Genomic DNA, 18,275 nt, shown 5'->3' on the forward strand with positions numbered 1-18,275 from the left:
TCTCTGGGGAGCGCTGGGCTGTGGACGGGCTGGGGTGTTATTGTAGGGTCTCTGGGAAGCGCTGGTCTATGGATGGGGTGGGGTGTTATTGTAGGGTCGCTGGGGAGCGCTGGGCTGTGGACGGGCTGGGGTGTTATTGTAGGGTCGCTGGGGAGCGCTGGGCTGTGGACGGGCTGGGGTGTTATTGTAGGGTCGCTGGGGAGCCCTGGGCTGTGGACAGGCTGGGTGTTATTGTAGGGTCGCTGGGGAGCCCTGGGCTGTGGACGGGCTGGGGTGTTATTGTAGGGTCGCTGGAGAGCCCTGGGCTGTGGACAGGCTGGGGTGTTATTGTAGGGTCGCTGGGGAGCCCTGGGCTGTGGATAGGCTGGGGCGTTATTGTAGGGTCGCTGGGGAGCGCTGGGCTGTGGACGGGCTGCGGTGTTATTGTAGGGTCGCTGGGGAGCCCTGGGCTGTGTACAAGCTGGGGTGTTATTGTAGGGTCGCTAGGGAGCCCTGGGCTGTGGACGGGCTGGGGTGTTATTGTAGGGTCGCTGGGGAGCGCCGGGCTGTGGACGGGCTGGGGTGTTATTGTAGGGTCGCTGGGGAGCCCTGGGCTGTGGAGGGGCTGGGGTGTTATTGTAGGGTCGCTGGGGAGCCCTGGTCTATGGACGGGCTGGGGTGTTATTGTAGGGTCGCTGGGGAGCCCTGGGCTGTGGAGGGGCTGGGGTGTTATTGTAGGGTCGCTGGGGAGCCCTGCGCTGTGGACAGGCTGGGTGGTATTGTAGGGTCGCTGGGGAGCCCTGGGCTGTGGACAGGTTGGGGTGTTATTGTAGGGTCTCTGGGGAGCCCTGGGCTGTGTACAGGCTGGGGTGTTATTGTAGGGTTTCTGGGGAGCCCTGGGCTGTGGACAGGTTGGGGTGTTATTGTAGGGTCTCTGGGGAGCGCTGGTCTATGGACGGTCTGGGATGTTATTGTAGGGTCGCTGGGGAGCCCTGGGCTGTGGACAGGCTGGGGTGTTATTGTAGGGTCACTGGGGAGCGCTGGGCTGTGGACGGGCTGGGGTGTTATTGTAGGTTCGCTGGGGAGCGCTGGGCTGTGGACGGGCTGGGGTGTTATTGTAGGGTCGCTGGGGAGCCCTAGGCTGTGGACGGGCTGGGGTGTTATTGTAGGGTCTCTGGGAAGCGCTGGTCTATGGATGGGGTGGGGTGTTATTGTAGGGTCGCTGGGGAGCGCTGGGCTGTGGACGGGCTGGGGTGTTATTGTAGGGTCGCTGGAGAGCCCTGGGCTGTGGACAGGCTGGGGTGTTATTGTAGGGTCGCTGGGGAGCGCTGGGCTGTGGACGGGCTGGGGTGTTATTGTAGGGTCGCTGGGGAGCCCTGGGCTGTGGACAGGCTGGGTGTTATTGTAGGGTCGCTGGGGAGCCCTGGGCTGTGGACGGGCTGGGGTGTTATTGTAGGGTCGCTGGAGAGCCCTGGGCTGTGGACAGGCTGGGGTGTTATTGTAGGGTCGCTGGGGAGCGCTGGGCTGTGGACGGGCTGGGGTGTTATTGTAGGGTCGCTGGGGAGCCCTGGGCTGTGTACAAGCTGGGGTGTTATTGTAGGGTCGCTAGGGAGCCCTGGGCTGTGGCCGGGCTGGGGTGTTATTGTAGGGTCGTTGGGGTGCGCTGGTCTATGGACGGGCTGGGGTGTTATTGTAGGGTCGCTTGGGAGCACTGGGCTGTGAACAGGTTGGGGTGTTATTGTAGGGTCACTGGGGAGCGCTGGGCTGTGGACGGGCTGGGGTGTTATTGTAGGGTCGCTGGGGAGCCCTGCTCTGTGGACGGGCTGGGGTGTTATTGTAGGGTCTCTGGGGAGCCCTGGGCTGTGGACGGGCTGGGGTGTTATTGTAGGGTCTCTGGGGAGCGCTGGGCTGTGGACGGGCTGGGGTGTTATTGTAGGGTCGCTGGGGAGCCCTGGGGTGTGAACAGGTTGGGGTGTTATTGTAGGGTCTCTGGGGAGCGCTGGTCTATGGATGGGCTGGGGTGTTATTGTAGGGTCGCTGGGGAGCGCTGGGCTGTGGACGGGCTGGGGTGTTATTGTAGGGTCGCTGGGGAGCCCTGGGGTGTGAACAGGTTGGGGTGTTATTGTAGGGTCTCTGGGGAGCGCTGGTCTATGGATGGGCTGGGGTGTTATTGTAGGGTCTCTGGGGAGCCCTGGGCTGTGGACAGGCTGGGGTGTTATTGTAGGGTCGCTGGGGAGCGCTGGGCTGTGGACGGGCTGGGGTGTTATTGTAGGGTCGCTGGGGAGCCCTGGTCTATGGACGGGCTGGGGTGTTATTGTAGGGTCGCTGGGGAGCCCTGGGCTGTGGACAGGCTGGGTGTTATTGTAGGGTCGCTGGGGAGCGCTGGTCTATGGACGGGCTGGGGTGTTATTGTAGTGTCGCTGGGGAGCGCTGGTCTATGGACGGGCTGGGGTGTTATTGTAGGGTCGCTTGGGAGCACTGGGCTGTGAACAGGTTGGGGTGTTATTGTAGGGTCACTGGGGAGCGCTGGGCTGTGGACGGGCTGGGGTGTTATTGTAGGGTCGCTGGGGAGCCCTGCTCTGTGGACGGGCTGGGGTGTTATTGTAGGGTCTCTGGGGAGCCCTGGGCTGTGGACGGGCTGGGGTGTTATTGTAGGGTCTCTGGGGAGCGCTGGGCTGTGGACGGGCTGGGGTGTTATTGTAGGGTCGCTGGGGAGCCCTGGGGTGTGAACAGGTTGGGGTGTTATTGTAGGGTCTCTGGGGAGCGCTGGTCTATGGATGGGCTGGGGTGTTATTGTAGGGTCGCTGGGGAGCCCTGGGCTGTGGACAGGCTGGGTGTTATTGTAGGGTCGCTGGGGAGCGCTGGGCTGTGGACGGGCTGGGGTGTTATTGTAGGGTCACTGGAGAGCGCTGGGCTGTGGACGGGCTGGGGTGTTATTGTAGGGTCGATGGAGAGCCCTGGTCTGTGGACAGGCTGGGGTGTTATTGTAGGGTCGATGGGGAGCCCTGGGCTGTGGACAGGTTTGGGTTTTATTGTAGGGTTTCTCCTCAGTGCTGGGCTGCCTCACGCTGGTCTCATGATAGCATTGAAATGCAATGCCATCCCCGGTTGGTTCTGGATGAAAATCGCTGCCTGGTGGCAGGGACCCCATGTGAGGTGCGGCTGCTCTGGGGGCGGGGGGACGTCTCTGTGAAGGGGGAGCCTCCGGCTTGGGTTCTCCCACTTGGCCCTGGAGCAGATGCTGATTTTCCAGAGTGAATCTCCCCCAATTCATCCTCTGGTTTCGGGCTCTTGTCTCAACCCCATTGCTAGGGTGAAGGCGGGTCTGTGTTTTGGGCCCTGCCCCTCACAGGGTCCCCTATTTCCTCCAGCCCAGAGTGAGTGCGCAGACGGTTGTCCCCAGCAGCATGGGGCACGGGCCCCCTGAGGTGACCCCCCCCCTCATGACACCCCCACTGAGCCGTGTGAAAGAGGGAAGGAGGCCAGGCAGTCGCAGCTGCAGACAGACCCCACACGTCCTGCCGGAGGATGCCACGTGCCCTCACTGTATCTCCGCTGTGGAGCAGGCACGGCGGGTCCCTGCACAGCGAGACAGCAGGAGAGCCTGGGGAGCAGCCCCCGAGTCCCCTGTGAGGTCACTTGTTAGCACCAGGCCTGTGCACACTGTGGTTTCTCACCATTTCCTTATGTGGTTTCATGTTTGCGCTGGCAGTTAACCCAGCAGCAAAGCAGGCAAATACCGTTAGCCCTGTTCCAGAGAGAAGGGAATGGGGAGGTGACGTGACCGGCCCAAGGTCACGCAGTGAAACTGCAGCAGAGCTGGACAGAACCCAGGTGTCCTGATGTAGCTGCAACACCGTCCGGCCAGCCCCTGCAGCGGAGGCTCTGACGGCTTTTCATTGCATGTCCTTGCTGTACAAAGGGAACCCTTCTGCCAGGTGGAGTCGGCAGCAAGACGACCAGGTTCCACATGTAGGGGTTCCTCTTAATACAGCACAGAACCAGCTCGAGCCCCAACCCAGTAATCTGAGAAAATTAACCACCCCCACCCCCATCGCGCCTCTAAGAGGCAACGCTTCCCCACATGCAAGCCCTGACCTGGGTCTAGCAAAGAAAACGTGTAATACACAGGGGAAAGGAACCTGGCATTGATTTGGTAAAACACAACCACTAGTCATAAGCATGTGCCCATGAGCAAAACGCCCACCTCCGAGTAAGTTGGGCAGTGCCCTTTGCCTCAGTTCCTCATTTGTGCTGGGAAAGTCCAACAACAAATTTTCCTTTCAGACGCCACTCCCCCTGCCTCCGCTGCGCCCCCTTCACAGCTGCTGTCCTTGGCCAGAAAGACTCAGCGTCCGGAGGTGCATTCACGTGCGTTCATCTCCCACCCGCGTTGAGTGATGCCCCAGCTGCTGCTGCCGCGGCAGGGCAATACAGCAGCGAACGCCACCATTCACTCTGCACCCCGCCGTGCTCGTTTGCCCTGTCCCAGTTGGCTGCTGCCCTGCGCCATTGCGTTTTCTGCTGCCACTGCCCTGCCTCTCTATTGCAGCCTCTGTGATGCCACAGCTTGAGGTCACCCCACTTAACCCAGCGCTCAGTGGTCTCAGCAGTTAGCGGGGGAACCTCATTGCTGGTGCGGGCTGAGCAGTCGCTGTCTCACAGCAGGTCTGGGCCTCAGCGCTTACACCTGGTTGTCAATGATCTGAGCTCCAGTGACCATTGAACAAAACAACGGGCTCTTGACTGAGTCTAATCGGCTCTGCCTTTCGATCAGAGAGAGCAGAAGGGTCTAATGGTGCGTAGAATCCTTAGGCTATGTCTACACTAGATCACTTACAGCAGGCGAAGATGCTCCAAGCCGATGGGAGAGAGCTCTCCCCTTGGCTTAATAAATCCTGCCTCAGCGAGAGGCGGTAAGTGTGTCGGCCCCGCCTCTACATCAACACTTGGATCGGTTAGAACTGCCTCGCTCAGGAGTGTGCAGGGGTGAAAAGAGGGGGGCAGGGGCCGGTACGGCCCCTTTTGCCCCCCCGGCCACTGACAGTGGGGGGCAAAAGAAATAGCTGCCCCAGGCCCACAATTTAAAAGGGCCCAGGGCTCTGGCCGCTACTGCGGCTGCACCGGCCAGAGCCCTGGGCCCTTTAAATCGCTGCGGGAGCCACGGACGGCCCGGGCCAGAGAGCACAGACTGACTGGCTGCGAGAGTCTGACCCCCGGCCCCACCCCTTCCGCCCGAGGCCTCACCCCTTACGGGGGGGCAGAGCGGCCCCGTACCAGTAAAATGTGCATTTTACCTTCACCCCTGGGAGTGCGAATTATTCCCAAGTAATTTCTAGTGTAGAGATGGTCTTAGGCAGAATCCCCCCCACTGGATAGAAACGCCTCTCCCACCCTCTTTCCCTTCCCACAGGGATTTGGCACCCCCAGCGCCTGCTTAGCGAGTGCAGTGCTAGGAGCGTAACCCCTCAAGAAAGGTCTGCGAAGGACAGATCTGCTGCCCTTTACTTATACCATATGGATAACAACTTTGCAGGACCCCTGCATTCAAATTTAATTGTTTTTATTAAAGCTAATGCTAAACTTATCTCATGCACAGGTTAAGGAAAGAGTGTGTGTACATCTGGGTGTAGTGCTTAAATTATTCAAATGTACAAAGTTTAGTTTAAAAGTCATAAGACACATATGGTACATAAACTGCAATATCCCAAATTAAGGTTAATACATTTAAACATTAGCATCCAACTATTTGGGTACATCACTCCTGAAAAGAGTGGCTTGTGGAAAGCAAATATAACAGTGAGTGTAGATTGTCCCTCAGTAATTGAGAATTTAGGATAGGTTGTCCCTCTGGGAAGCATTTTAGTTACTTTTTGACACTAGCCAGAACAGAGTAGGTGCGTTTATGCAAATACAGTCTGGTCCTGAAGTCCAGGTGTCAGGGGAGAGCTCATTCAGACCCGGCTTACACAACCTGTGTGGAAGCAAAATGTGACTATAGGCAGGACTCGGTCTGGATTGTTTTATTCACCTGAGAGACAGAGCAAGAGAAGCTGATGGGGGTGAGCTAGAAACAAGGCCCCCCTAAACTGGAGTAAAGAAATGGCTCCCTCATGTCTGTGCTCCTGTTTTGTCTAAGGTATGTGTGTTGTACCCAGCACTGCTCCTCTGAACCTGCTGGTAACTAGGGCCTGTTCTGGGGAGTCTCCAGCCCGCAAGACTGCTGGTCTGCATTTTGACCTGCAAGTTATTACATGTTTTTTCACATATTTAGCAAAAAGGGAAACAGCTTGGAGGGTAGCACAAGTAAGTCAAAATTCAGGGTCAGGAGTTCATTGATTTCTGGTGCGTTTCTCAAGTGACATGCATCCAAGGAAGTGGATATGCACCCACGAAAGCTCATGCTCCAATACGTCTGTTAGTCTATAAGGTGCTACAGGACTCTGCCGCTTTTACAGATCCAGACTAACACAGCTACTGCTCTGATATTTTCTCAAGAGAGTTTGATCTCCATATTTTTAAAAGGGGAAGTGGATTTTTTTCACCACTGGAGAGGAACTGACTGATTTGCAGGCACTTCAAACTGTGTCTGCAACTCCCTGATGTTCCAGGAGTGCGTGGGACTAGAGAGGGGAAGTGGAGGGGAGGCCAAGAGGGCACAACTGCATCTCAGAATCTGAAGGGTCTGACTTAGGTTTATGGGAAGTCTGGGGCTGGGATTAGCCCTACACTTCCTGGACGTGGGCAGAGAGATGGGCAGGAAGTTCCTTGGTCACTAGAACACTTTATTTGTGCCAGAAGGGGAAGCTAAAGTAAATTGTGGTGAATCAAAATTCTAGTAAAAAGAAAAGGAGGACTTTTGGCACCTTATAGACTAACAAATTTATTAGAGCATAAGCTTTTGTGAGCTACAGCTCACTGCATCCAGCTCACGAAAGCTTATGCTCTAATAAATATGTTAGTCTCTAAGGTGCCACAAGTCCTCCTTTTCTTTTTACAGATACAGACTAACATGGCTGCTACTCTGAAACCTGTCAAAATTGTAGTGAAACCCTCCAGTGCCATTGCATCATGGCCCTACTGGGGACTCATTTCCTGGGCCGCTGGCCCCATCCTGGAGCCATTCACTGTTCTTAGTCTTCAGGAAGGTGAGGAGTCCTGGTGCCAGGAAGATCAGCCCCAGCATGAAGGCCCCGACCCCCATCAGCATCTTGCTCCTGGCGGAATCAGACTGCGCCACTGTGAAAACAAGAGCACAGGTGGTTTGGGATGAGCCCAGCCTCTCTTTGCCTTTATAATAATGTCCCTGCTCTCTGCCCCAAGGGTGGGGCGGGGCGGGGCTCTGACCCAGGCCCATCCCCTGAAGGCTTCCCAAAGCGAGGGGTGCCCCTGCGGGCTCAGGGGTTGCCCCACACCCAGAGGCTCTTACCCCAGTGCATGGTGAGGGGGTCCCGCAGGCTGATGTGCTCCACCTGGCAGGTGTAGATGTCCCCGCGCCGGGGGCTCATCTCCAGTATCACCAGGATCTGGAAGGTCCAGTCTCCGTTTTGGAGCAGCTCCGTGGACACCAGCGCCGCAGTCTGCTCCTGCCCGTTCTTCAACCACTTAATCTCGATCCCTCCGGGGAAAACCCCATCATCGAGCAAACCAGCAGGTTGGGGAGGGGCAGGAACCCCAATCTCAGGAGGAAACTTTCACCTTGGGCTGAACTGGAAGGGACAGGAGAGAGAAAGAGCTGGGAAAGGGGTAAGAGATGGCAGTAGGACTCAGAGAACAGATTCCAGCTCCAATTTTTGCAGCCTTCCTTGGAAGAGGATGTCCCAGTGTGGGGATCTCTGCCCGGCAGCTCTTTGCTCACTTGGGGGCTCCGTGCAATGAGCCAGGTGGGTTCTCAGCACCGTCAGTGTCACTAGCAGACCCCCAGCCCCAGGGCCCCAGCCAGCCCCCAGGGCTGCTCCAAAGGGACAGGCACGGGGAGACTCACCCAGACCGTGAACTTCTCTGCCCAGCTCCGAGCACCAGCCCATGGGGCACTGCCCATCACCCAGGGGGGCACCCCCAGCCAAAGGGCCAGGCAGCATTGGGAGCATCACCAGGGAGAGCTGGGCTCGGCTGCCCCCTTCCCTGAGTGTGGTGGGGAGGGGACACAGGGTCCCAGCAGCCGCAGCTGGCCCAGGCTCAGGCACAGGCAGGGCAGGATGTGAAGGGAAGCAGGGGAGACGCCAGGCAGGTTAGGTTCATTTAACCCTTTTGGTGCTGTCTCTGCCTGAGCCACTCGGCCCCTGGAGAGCCGCCTTGCAGGCGAGGGGCACAGACCCGGGCAGAGGGAGGCCTCAGCGGATGGTGCAAGGGCACTGCCCAGTGGACAGTACCGGGAATGAAGGTGCTGCCCCGTCCGTGAAAGGCTGGCTCCTGCCCTAGATGCAGAAGGGGCTTCCCCCTTCTCGGACTCCTAGATCCCCAGGCCAGAAGGGACCATTGTGACCATCTAGTCTGACCCTCGGTACAGAACTGGGGCAGGCCCGGCTGGGCTGGGGGCCGATGGCGGCTGGAATCCCGAAATCTGCCCCCCCACCCCGGGCACCAGCAGAGCTCCAGCAGCATCCAGGGGTGGGGGGATTAACCGCTGGGCCAAAGGGGCCTGTGGACAATCAGGGGTCCCCAAAACAGGGTGCCCCGGGCCCCGACCCAGCTCCCTGCAGGAGCTGTGTCCCCTTTTCCCCAAAGTCCCTGTGCCCAGTCTCCCCAGGTGCCATCCGTGCGACGGCCCTTTTTCCTGAAACCCGCTCCCTGCTCTCTAGTCTCGGCATTATGGCTGGTAACAAGTGGGAGGGGGTGTTGCCCCTCCCACTTTTAAAAGTGGGGTCCCACTCCTGCCATGGCATCAGCTAGAACAGCAGCAGCCCCACACTGCCCAGCTCTGCCAACCTGGCCTGGTGCGGGGTCTTGAGGGGAGAGGCAGGGCAGGCGCTTCCCAGAGTAGGGGGACAGGGCAGGGCCAGAGAGAGGGATGGGTCCTTATGGTGAGGAGGGGAGAACCCCCCAATTTTCTGGCCTGAGGGTGAGCGACTGGGGGAGGGGCAGGCTCTTGGGCGAAAGAAGCAGCAGGAGGGTGGGGACTTGGTGGAAGGGGTGGTGTGGGGCAGGGACTCGGGAGAAGGGGCGGTGCAGGGGGCAGGCATCTGTCCTCCGCAGGGGCTGCTCCCCCTGAAGAGCACCATCCTCAGACACCTCCTGGCACCCCCTTCATCACATGCCCCTTCCCCCAAGGCCCCACTACTGTGCCAGCCATTCCCCCCGAGGCCCCTCCCCCACACCACTCCTTCCCCCGAGGCCCCACCCTCTCACTGCCCCTTCTCCTAAATCCCTGCCCCCACACCACCCCTTCCCCTGAGGCCCTTCCCTCGCACAGCCTCTTTCCCCGAGTCCCCACCCTCGTGCCGCTTCTTCTGCCCAAGATCCTGACCCACCCCAGCCTCTCTGCCCCTCCCCCCATCACTCACCCTTAGGGCCATAAGGGAGCACCCCCCACCTCCAGAGCCCTGGCTTCAATCCTCTTCTGGGAAGTGCAGACCCTGCTTCCTCCTCTCCCCTGCCAGACCCTGCACCGAGGCCAGATTGGAGGCCGGAGGAAGCCGGAGCCGGGCAGTGTGGGGTGGTTGCTGTTCTTGCTGGTGCCATGGCACTAGTGGCACGAAGAGGCCCGTCACTTTAAAACAGGGGTGGCCAACCGCATGGCTCCTTCATAAGCACCGGCTCCAGGGCTGGAGCTATAGACACTAACTTCCAATGGGCTGGGGGTGCTCACTGCTCAATCCCCTGCTCTGCCCCCACTCCACCCCTTCCCCCAGCCTGCCATGCCCTCACTCTTCCCCCCATCCAAACCAGAGCGTCCTGCGCACCGCACAACAGGGAGCGGGTGGGGGGCTCTTTGGCAATGTACACTGGTAAATGTACAAAGGTAATAGCTCCCCTTACCTGATCGCTCTCCTTACAGTGTGTCTGGCAACACCCATTGTTTCCTGTTCCCTGTGTGCGTATATCAATCTCCCCACTGTATTTGCCACTGCCTGCACCCGAAGAGGTCAGCTGTAGCTCACGAAAGCTGATGCTCATGTTGGGGACACCGGGCATGGCCACGAGGTAACTCAAGGGGATGGAAGACCACGAGTGTCGATGAAGCCCCTCGCTCTAGGCCCAGATGGCCCCCTCCTTTCCTTTTCTGCCTGGGGATACTCACAGCCGTCAGGCTGAGAAATTTGCAACAGCGTATTGCAGGCACAGACTGGCTGGAGCAAGATTAGGCCAAGCAGGACAGGAATGTTCGCTAGAGCTGAACAAACAACCCCATGTATGGGGGACTGGGTGATAAGAGGAAAAAGGGGAACAGGCCAGTATACGGGACTGGCTGTACGGATACTCAGGGCAGCTTGCTATTGGATAAGCAGGCTAAAGAATGAATGTATAAAATGCGTGTAACTGCTCGCACTGGGGTGCAGGATTTGAGATCGTTGTCTCCCTGTTCCGCTTGAAGCTTCAAATAAACTTTTCTACTTCTGCACCCCGTTGTGATTATTGGGCGACGCACACCGGGCAACGAATCCAGCTGTTGCCTGCCTCGGGCATGTTGTGCCAGCAACACTCACATAAATGTGCTAGTCTCTAAGGTGCCACAAGCCCTCCTGTTCTTTTTACTAACAGGGCTGCTACTCTGAAACCCTTGGTAAATTCTGGCTCCTTCTCAGGCTGGCCACCCCCCCACTTGTCATAAGGAGATAAATGGGGGAGGTGAAGAAGAACAAGGAAGGGGTGAGACCTTGGAGGGGAAAGTGAAAACTACAACAGGTACTCTGGGAAGCGGAGCTACAGGCCACTCGCCCCCCAGGAAACCCTGCGTCCGTCTTTGCCCAGCAAGAGCGCAGATGCAGTACCCCCCCCCACGCACGCACACGGGGTGCAGGGGTGTTTCCGGATTTGGGGAGACCCCACGGACCAGCGCACCCGCCGTGCAATGGACAAGCCTCGCCCTAGGAAAACTACCCCCCTGATCACAGTATCTGCCCTACCACGTAAGTATGAGAGCCCAGCGCCCAGCCACTCAGCCCACGGTGGGGCCCGACTCGGACCGACCGCCGGCCCGCACACACCTGCCCCGACTGCCGCGCGCTGCCTCGACAGGCCCCGGGCTCGGACCCTTCTCGCCACCGAGCTCCGCCTGGTCAATTGGGGCCCTGCTCGGCAGCTTGCTCTCGCTCCCACAATGCTCCGCTTGCCCGGAGATCTGCATACGTGCTCACGCGGCCCCGCCCCAGCCCGGGCCAGCCCCAGCTGTTCAGCGCCGCGAGCCCCCGCCAGGTCCCGGGGCTTGGCCCGGCCTCCCCGGCCAGGCGGCTGCAGCTGGCAGAGGGGGCGCGGGAGCCCTTGTAGCCCCACCTGGTGATATGGGGGGCACGATTTACAGGCCCCCAGGGTCCAGCCCTGCTGGGCCCAGTGACCCGCGCGGGGTCTGTGTGGGAAGGGCCCAGCCCCCTTAGGGTGACCAGACAGCAAGTGTGAAAAATCGGGATGGGGTGGGGGCTAATAGGAGCCCATATTAAAAAAAGCCCCAAATATTGGGACTGTCCCTATAAAATCGGAACATCTGGTCACCCTACATCCCCTATACAGCCCCCGCCCCATGCCTGGGTGTGACAGATATCGCCCCCTCTCCCTCTGGCAGTGTCTGTGGGGCCCCTTGGCGTGCGGGATGGTCAGGGTGTGTGTCGGTGTGTGAGTGTATTCTGCTCCAGGGGTCCCCACAGCTCCCCCGGAAACTAACCACCGAGCGGGGCCCAGGCGAGTCGCTGAGCCATGGCCAGCTGCGCACCTGCCCTTACCGCCAAGGCCACACTGAGCTTGTGGCAAGGTGCTCCTCGCAGCCGGGCAGCTCACTGGCTATCGCTGGGGTCCAACGCAGCGGGGACAATTCACCCCGTCTTCCTCCAGGCCCCAGGCCCCACAGACGCCCCCAGGGGGAAAGCGCCAGCCAGACGGCACCACAATGACCCCAGGGGCTGCCCAGTCCCTGAATGCAGCGCGCATTGGTCAGGGCAGGCGAGATGTCACCGGGGCTCTCAGCGCCTGGTGTGGGGGTTTGTAGGGCAGCAGCACCTCGGGGCCCTGGCGATAGACCGATGGCACGGGGCACTGCACGGACACAGAGCCCGCAGACGGTCCCTGCCCCTGTGACCTCACAGACTGCATCGTGTGTGTGCCAGCGTGTGTATGTAGCGATCCCCATCTCCTGGCACAATAGGCTAGAATAGCGTTTGCTGGGTGCTGCCTGCCAGCAGCCGGGACTGACCGACCAGGGAGGGATCCCTCAAGAACTGCCCTGTTCTGTTCATTCCCTGCGGGGCGCCTGGCACCAGCCAGTGTCGGCAGACAGGACACGGGGCCGGATGGACCCTTGGTCTCACCCAATCTGGCCGCTCCTAGGATCGTTGGTATTTTTCGGCCCTGGACAGAACCGTTGTGATCCACCCCAGGCAGCGTGGGGCCCCGGGCCCCCAGTGCATCTGGGTACCTGTCCCCGGCCTTGGAAGGGACTAGAGTTTTATGGGTGAATGTCAGTAAACGTTGATCCCCCCTGTTACCGTCGATAATAATGAAAACGTTAGCCGGGCAAGATAAGAAAGGAGCTGCCCGAGCCCGTGTCTGCACTCGATCTGGGGCTAGTCCCGTGTGGGTTCTGGCACGCGGTGTCCACCCACTGTGTTTGAACAGCCATGAAAGCGTCCAACCCCCCCCGATCTCCCACAAGTGCGATGTGTAAAGTGATGAAACCCAACAAACGAAACGGCTTAAAAATCCCCCTGGATTGTCGGTGGAAAGGCCCCAACCAGCCCACGCAGGGGCTCGCTGGGCCCGTGGGCAGCTGGGTGGGCAGGGCAGGGTATGGCTTGAACCCCCGGCTCCAAGCCCCCCCCGGGTTTCAGTTCTCATAGAGTATTTCCCAGAGCCCCCCCCCATACGACCCCCAGGGGAGGAGACGGGCTGCAGGGGCGGGGGCCACATCACAGCCCTGCCAGAGTCCCTGTGCATCACCAACGGCCCCCGAGCCTGCGGGCCCCGGGCAGAGGCTCCTTCCCCGGCTCCGCAGCTCGGGGGTTGGGCTTCCGGAGCCAGAGCCTCCTGCATCGCGGCGGGTCTGGGCCGGGCGGACGGAGCCCTCGGTCCCCTCCCCGGGCCCAGCCGTGGGGCACGGGCCAGGCTGGAGCCGGCGCCGGGCTCTGCCCACAGGAGCGGCTGAGCCGGGAGCTGCAAGTGATGGAGAGACCCGGGGACTGGGCTGAGCAAAGGGGCCCTTCGCCCCCATCCTGTAGCCCCTGGCATCAGAGCAGGCGATGGAGCCGCTGCCCCCCCCGCTGGGATCACCCCCCCCAGCATCAGCGCGGGCGATGGAGCCGCTGTCCCTCCCGTTGGGCTCGCCCCCCCACTCCCCGGCATCAGCCCGGGTGATGGAGACACTGCCCCCCCGCTGGGCTCGCCCCCCCCGCATCAGTGCAGGCGATGGAGCCGCTGCCCCCCCCCGCTGGGATTGGCCCCCCCACTCCCCGGCGTCAGCGCGGGCGATGGAGCCGCTGCTCTCGCAGCCGCAGGGAGCGACTCTAGGGCCGAAGCTGGGGGGGCCACAGTGGGGTGAACTTGGCAGGGGAGGGGGAAGGGGGAATGAACCCCTGGGGTGTCCCCCTGGATCTCTCTGGGGGCAGGGGGAAGGGTGAACAAAGAAGCACAGTGTGGGGGGGAATCCTCGAAACGTGGCGACAGATGGGTCCCTCCCCCGGCCCTGTGAGTAGTGGGTCTCTGAGCGGGGTTGGCAGTAGCGGGGTTTCGGGTGGGGGTGGGGCTCCTGGCCTGGGCGATACAGCGGGTCAGACCCATGATCTGGCTCCTTTGGGCCTCAGACTCTCCCCCCGCCCCCCGGCGGGGTGTGGACACAAAGCCCCATCCCCTGTACCAGCCCTGCTCTGCGAGCCGGTACTTGTCCCACGGCCACCTTCCGCCCACAGGGTCCCCAAAGAAGGTCCCCAGCCCTGAGACGCCGTCGCCCCCGGGGGGGAACCCGGTGGCCATTCTGGGCCTCAGTGATGGCCCCTGGCTTGGGGAACGAGGCTCATCATCCCCGCTCGAGGAATTCAGTGTCTCGGGGGGGGGGACCGTGATAGGGCGGGCGGGAAGCGGCCCCAGGCACTGGGGCTCAGGCTGTGAAACAGACTGAACCCCCCCTGAAATCTCCCTGCCCTTCTTGCCCCGACAGGCGGTGGAACAACGCCCAGGGTTCACTCCGGCGTGTCCTGGGGCCAGGGAAGAGACATGGGTGCCGCGGAGCCGGCTCAGGTAGGGGAGCGTCGGGGAGCCGCTGGGGGTGTCCTGGAGGAGGGCAGGGGCAGTAAGAGGAGGCAGAACCCGCTGTGCCAGCTCTCAGCTGCCAGCGACATCCCGAGGGACACACCAGGCCCTGTTCAGATTCATCGTCCCGGGGAAAGGCCCCTGCGGTCGAGGGCTGGGGGTGAGGGGGGTTCCCAGCCCTGCCTGTGTCTGGGCTGGCGGGACAGTCTGGGGCGGCGGGTGCTGAGTGGGGGGCGCTTGTTTTTTCAGGGGCCGGTGACCTTTGAGGAGGTGGCTGTGTATTTCACCGAAGGCAAATGGGTTCTGCAGGGCCCAGGGCAGAGAGCTCTCTACTGGGGCGTCATGTGGGAGAACTACGAGACAGTGGCCTCACTGGGTAAGGACTCCTGCCCCCTCGGGCACTAGTGGTTTGGGGGTGTCCAACGTGCCCCCCGTCATCTCCTGCCTGGGATCCTTCCCAGGCCCCCTCGCTTCCTCAAAGCTTGTGGGAGTCTGTCCCCACCTCCCCCAAACCCTCCCAGGGGTAAGTGATTCAGAAACACAGAGGAGATGCTAATCCACCCCCACCCCCAGAGCTTTTGGGGGGCAGAAGGATTGTGCTCACTAGTTTCAGAGTAGCAGCCGTGTTACTCTGTATTCACAAAAAGAACAGGAGGACTTGTGGCACCTTAGAGACTAACACATTTATTTGAGCAGAAGCTTTCGTGAGCTACAGCTCACTTCATCGGATGAGGAAAGCTTCTGCTCAAATAAATGTGTTAGTTTCTAAGGTGCCACAAGTCCTCCTGTTCTTTGTTCACTAGTTTGTGTACACACACACACACACACACACACACACACGCATGCACACGGGTGACACTCAGGGATTGGTCTTGGACCCTGACGCTGCCCCGATCCCTCATTCCCCGATTCCCTTGGTATCTTTCTCTCGAGCAGGGTTCCCGATTTTCACACCCGCGGTGATCTCCCGGCTAGAGCGAGGGGACGAGCCCTAGGTCCTGGAGCTGCCAACCTCTGAGGAACACACGATCCCCAGCGCTGCCCTAAGAGGAGAGGAATCAGTGAAACCAATTCCCAGAAAACCCGGGAGGGAGGGAAACAGCTTCCCACAGAGGCCTCGCGGCTCCCTGAGACCTGGCTCCGCTCCCTGCGGTCGGGATTGTGCCCAGCGGGTGTTGCACCCGGACAGCAGACATCACACCAGGCTCGTACCAGCCACTCCCTTCCCCTGAGTGTTCGGACGGGCCCTGGAGGCCAGGGGGTCCCCTCCTGCTGCTCTGGAGAAGGGGGGTGAGGACTCGCGAACCTTCGGTCTCCTCAGTGGTTATTTTGGTTTGTTGCCCCATATCCTGGTCCCCAGCACAGGGGCTGAGCCGGGTCTGGGTTCTCTCTCTATCCCCGCAGGTGACGGGCTGGCGAGTGGGAACGTGGAGGAGAAGCCCCAGCAGGCAGGGCTGGAGCGAGTGGAGCCCCGCGGGGCGGTTTCGGGCAGATCCCCCGGGAACGGTTCCCAGAGTCCTGCCCTGGGAAAGGCCTGGGAGAGTCAGAGCAGGCCAGAGCAGGGAAACCCCCCAGAGGAGAGATGGGGCAAATCTACTGAGCAGGGGGGAGATGCCATGGCCCCCCGTGAACCAGAAATCCAGCCAGGAGCCCCCGCGGGAGAAAAAGAAACCACATGCGCCGAGTGTGGGAGAGCTTAAGCGCCCAATTGGGCCTTGATCATCCACCAGCGAAGGCACACGGGGGAGCGCCCCTACACCTGCCCCGAGTGCGGCCGAGGCTTTGTGGTGAGCTCGGCGCTTGTCATGTACCACAGGGTTCACATGGGCGAGCGGCCCTTCCGGTGCCCCCTGTGCCCGAAGAGCTTCAGCACCCGCTCGGCCACCATCGGGCACCAGCGGGTGCACACAGCCAAGCGGCCCCACCAGCGCCCCGTGTGCCGGAAATGCTTCAAGCAGCGGTCGGACGTGCTGACGCACCAGCGGACCCACACGCGGGACCGGCCCTACGCCTGCCCCGACTGCCCCAATCACTTCCGCAACGGCTCAGCCGGGCCACCCACCGGCGGCTCCACACTGGGGAGCAGCCCTACACCTGCCGCATGTGTGGGAAGGGCTTCCGGGAGACCTCAGCCATGGCCACCCACCAGGGCACCCACACGGCGAGCAGCCCCACCGCTGCCCCGAGTGTGGGAAGGGCTTCCGCATGAGCTCACACCTCGCCACACACCAGCGCGTGCACACCGGGGAGCGGCCCTTCGCCGGCGCTGAGTGCGGGCGGCGCTTCACCCAGACCTCCAACCTCAGCAAGCACCGGGCGCTGCACACAGGGGAGCGGCCCCACCGGCTGTGGGGAGGGCTGCGTGCAGAGGTCGGCCCTGGTGTGTGACAAGCCACACAAGTGTCGAGTCTACGGGAAGGGCTTCAGCGCCAGGTCGGCCCTCGTTGCCCACCAGCGGGCCCACCCAGTGGAGAGCGCGGAGCTGGCAACGCCCTGGGAGCCCCACCGGCCCTACCAGTGTCCCAACTGTGAGAAGAGCTTCACCCGCAGCTCCCACCTGGTGGCCCACCGCTGGCTGCACACGGGCGAGCGCCCCTTCCGGTGCCCACGCTGCCTGAAGGAGTTCAGCGAGAGCTCCAGCCTGGCGCGGCACCAGCGTCCACACGGGCGAGCGGCCTTACCCCTGCCCCGACTGCAGGAAGAGCTTCGTCCGCAGCTCCCACATCGCCACCCATTGCCGGGTGCACACGGGCAAGCGGCCCCACCCCTGCCCGGTATGCGGGGCCAGCTTCAGCCGCAGCTCCACCCTCACCAAACACCAGCGGACCCACACCCAGCAGGCCAGGCCCGTGGCCAGCCAGTGACAATCGGCTCTCAAGTGTCCGGCTGCAGGGTCAGGAGCTTGCAGCTACCACCCCCTTGCTGAGCGGGGCCCCTCTGGCTCCGCAAACCCCCAGGAGAGGTGGGGCAACCCCAATCGACAACTCCTCAGTGATGGGGAGAAAACAACCCATCTGGGTAGCTCCCGCTCCTGCCCCCAGCCATGGAGACAGGGAGAAGGGAGCCCGGGCCAGGCCTGGCTCTTACGCACGAGACATTTCCCCACCTCCCTCCCAGCTGCACGTGGCTCCCCAGCGTGGCACCTGAGAAGGGCCACCGCAGGCCTTGGAACGAAGTCCCCTCCAGGCGGTCGGTGCGGGCGGCTCTCGGCTGTTTGGCTGACTCGGGCGGCTCTCTCAGACGCTCTGTGGTTCTTGCTGTTCTGTAAATGCCAAGGCGATTAATACATGGCCGACATTTCGCAGAACTCTCCGGTCTGCACTTTCCCCAAGGACTGATCCATGGCTGTAAGAGCATCACGGAGAGGGCGATCGGGTAACGAAAGTGACCAGGAGCAAAGAGTGTTTGGTGGAGTCAGAGCCGCGGCAGGAAACACGATCGAGGCGTCAGTCCCCGTCTCCGTCGGGGTGAAGTTTCTGAGCCTTTCCCCGGCTGGGGGAGGCTTGTTCGCAGAGGGGAAGGGAGTGTGTCAAACGACTGACTGACCAATCAGCAGGAGGCGCTGCGGGAAGCCGGGTCAGGGGGATCACAGGACAACGGGACGGTGCGTTCTCCAGATCTGGAGCCGCTCTGGGATTTCACTCTGGATGGTGCGGACGGTGCCTCTCTCCTCCCTGCACTGGGGTTTGTCAGGACCCAGCAACGAGTGATCTGGTGGGTTCATTTCGGCAACTGTCGCATCTCTCTTGGGTATCTTTGCCTAATTTCTCCTATTGCCCCCATTGTTCTCAGTCAGCCTGTGCGAGTTCAGGGCTGGTTAAACGATGATTATTTCTGTATCACCGTAGCATCAAGACAGTCCAGTCACGGAGCCCACTGTGCCAGGCGCTGTACAAAGAAAACGC

General features: G+C 61.1%; 1 protein-coding gene, 1 long non-coding RNA gene and 1 other non-coding gene across 3 annotated transcripts; 1 reads left to right on the forward strand and 2 right to left on the reverse strand.

The window, feature by feature from the left end:
* Nucleotides 1–6,983: 6,983 nt before the first annotated feature.
* LOC122456681 (SMH class II histocompatibility antigen, beta-1 chain-like) lies at nt 6,984–7,671 on the reverse strand. Its single transcript, XM_043497261.1, has 2 exons — nt 7,409–7,671; nt 6,984–7,218 (listed from the first exon to the last, which is right to left on the reverse strand). Exons 1-2 carry the CDS (start codon nt 7,485–7,487, stop codon nt 7,049–7,051), a joined length of 249 nt encoding a protein of 82 aa, XP_043353196.1. The 5' UTR covers nt 7,488–7,671; the 3' UTR covers nt 6,984–7,048.
* A 2,455-nt stretch (nt 7,672–10,126) lies between these two features.
* On the forward strand, nt 10,127–17,080 carry LOC122456690. Its single transcript, XR_006275689.1, has 3 exons — nt 10,127–10,587; nt 16,329–16,330; nt 17,069–17,080. It is a non-coding gene; the product is annotated as an uncharacterized LOC122456690 (long non-coding RNA).
* Nucleotides 10,893–11,056, reverse strand: LOC119843426. Its single transcript, XR_005288951.1, has one exon. It is a non-coding gene; the product is annotated as a U1 spliceosomal RNA (small nuclear RNA).
* Nucleotides 17,081–18,275: the final 1,195 nt, after the last annotated feature.

Source organism: Dermochelys coriacea, chromosome 14, assembly GCF_009764565.3.
Source record: "Dermochelys coriacea isolate rDerCor1 chromosome 14, rDerCor1.pri.v4, whole genome shotgun sequence".
NCBI lineage: Eukaryota > Metazoa > Chordata > Testudines > Dermochelyidae > Dermochelys > Dermochelys coriacea.

Coding starts and splice junctions, on each gene's coding strand:
- LOC122456681 (XM_043497261.1), bottom strand. CDS start 7,487: ATGAGCCCCCGGCGCGGGGACATCTACACCTGCCAGGTGGAGCACATC. Junction 7,219..7,408: donor CCCCCTCACCATGCACTGGG/GTAAGAGCCTCT, acceptor TTGTTTTCACAG/TGGCGCAGTCTGATTCCGCC.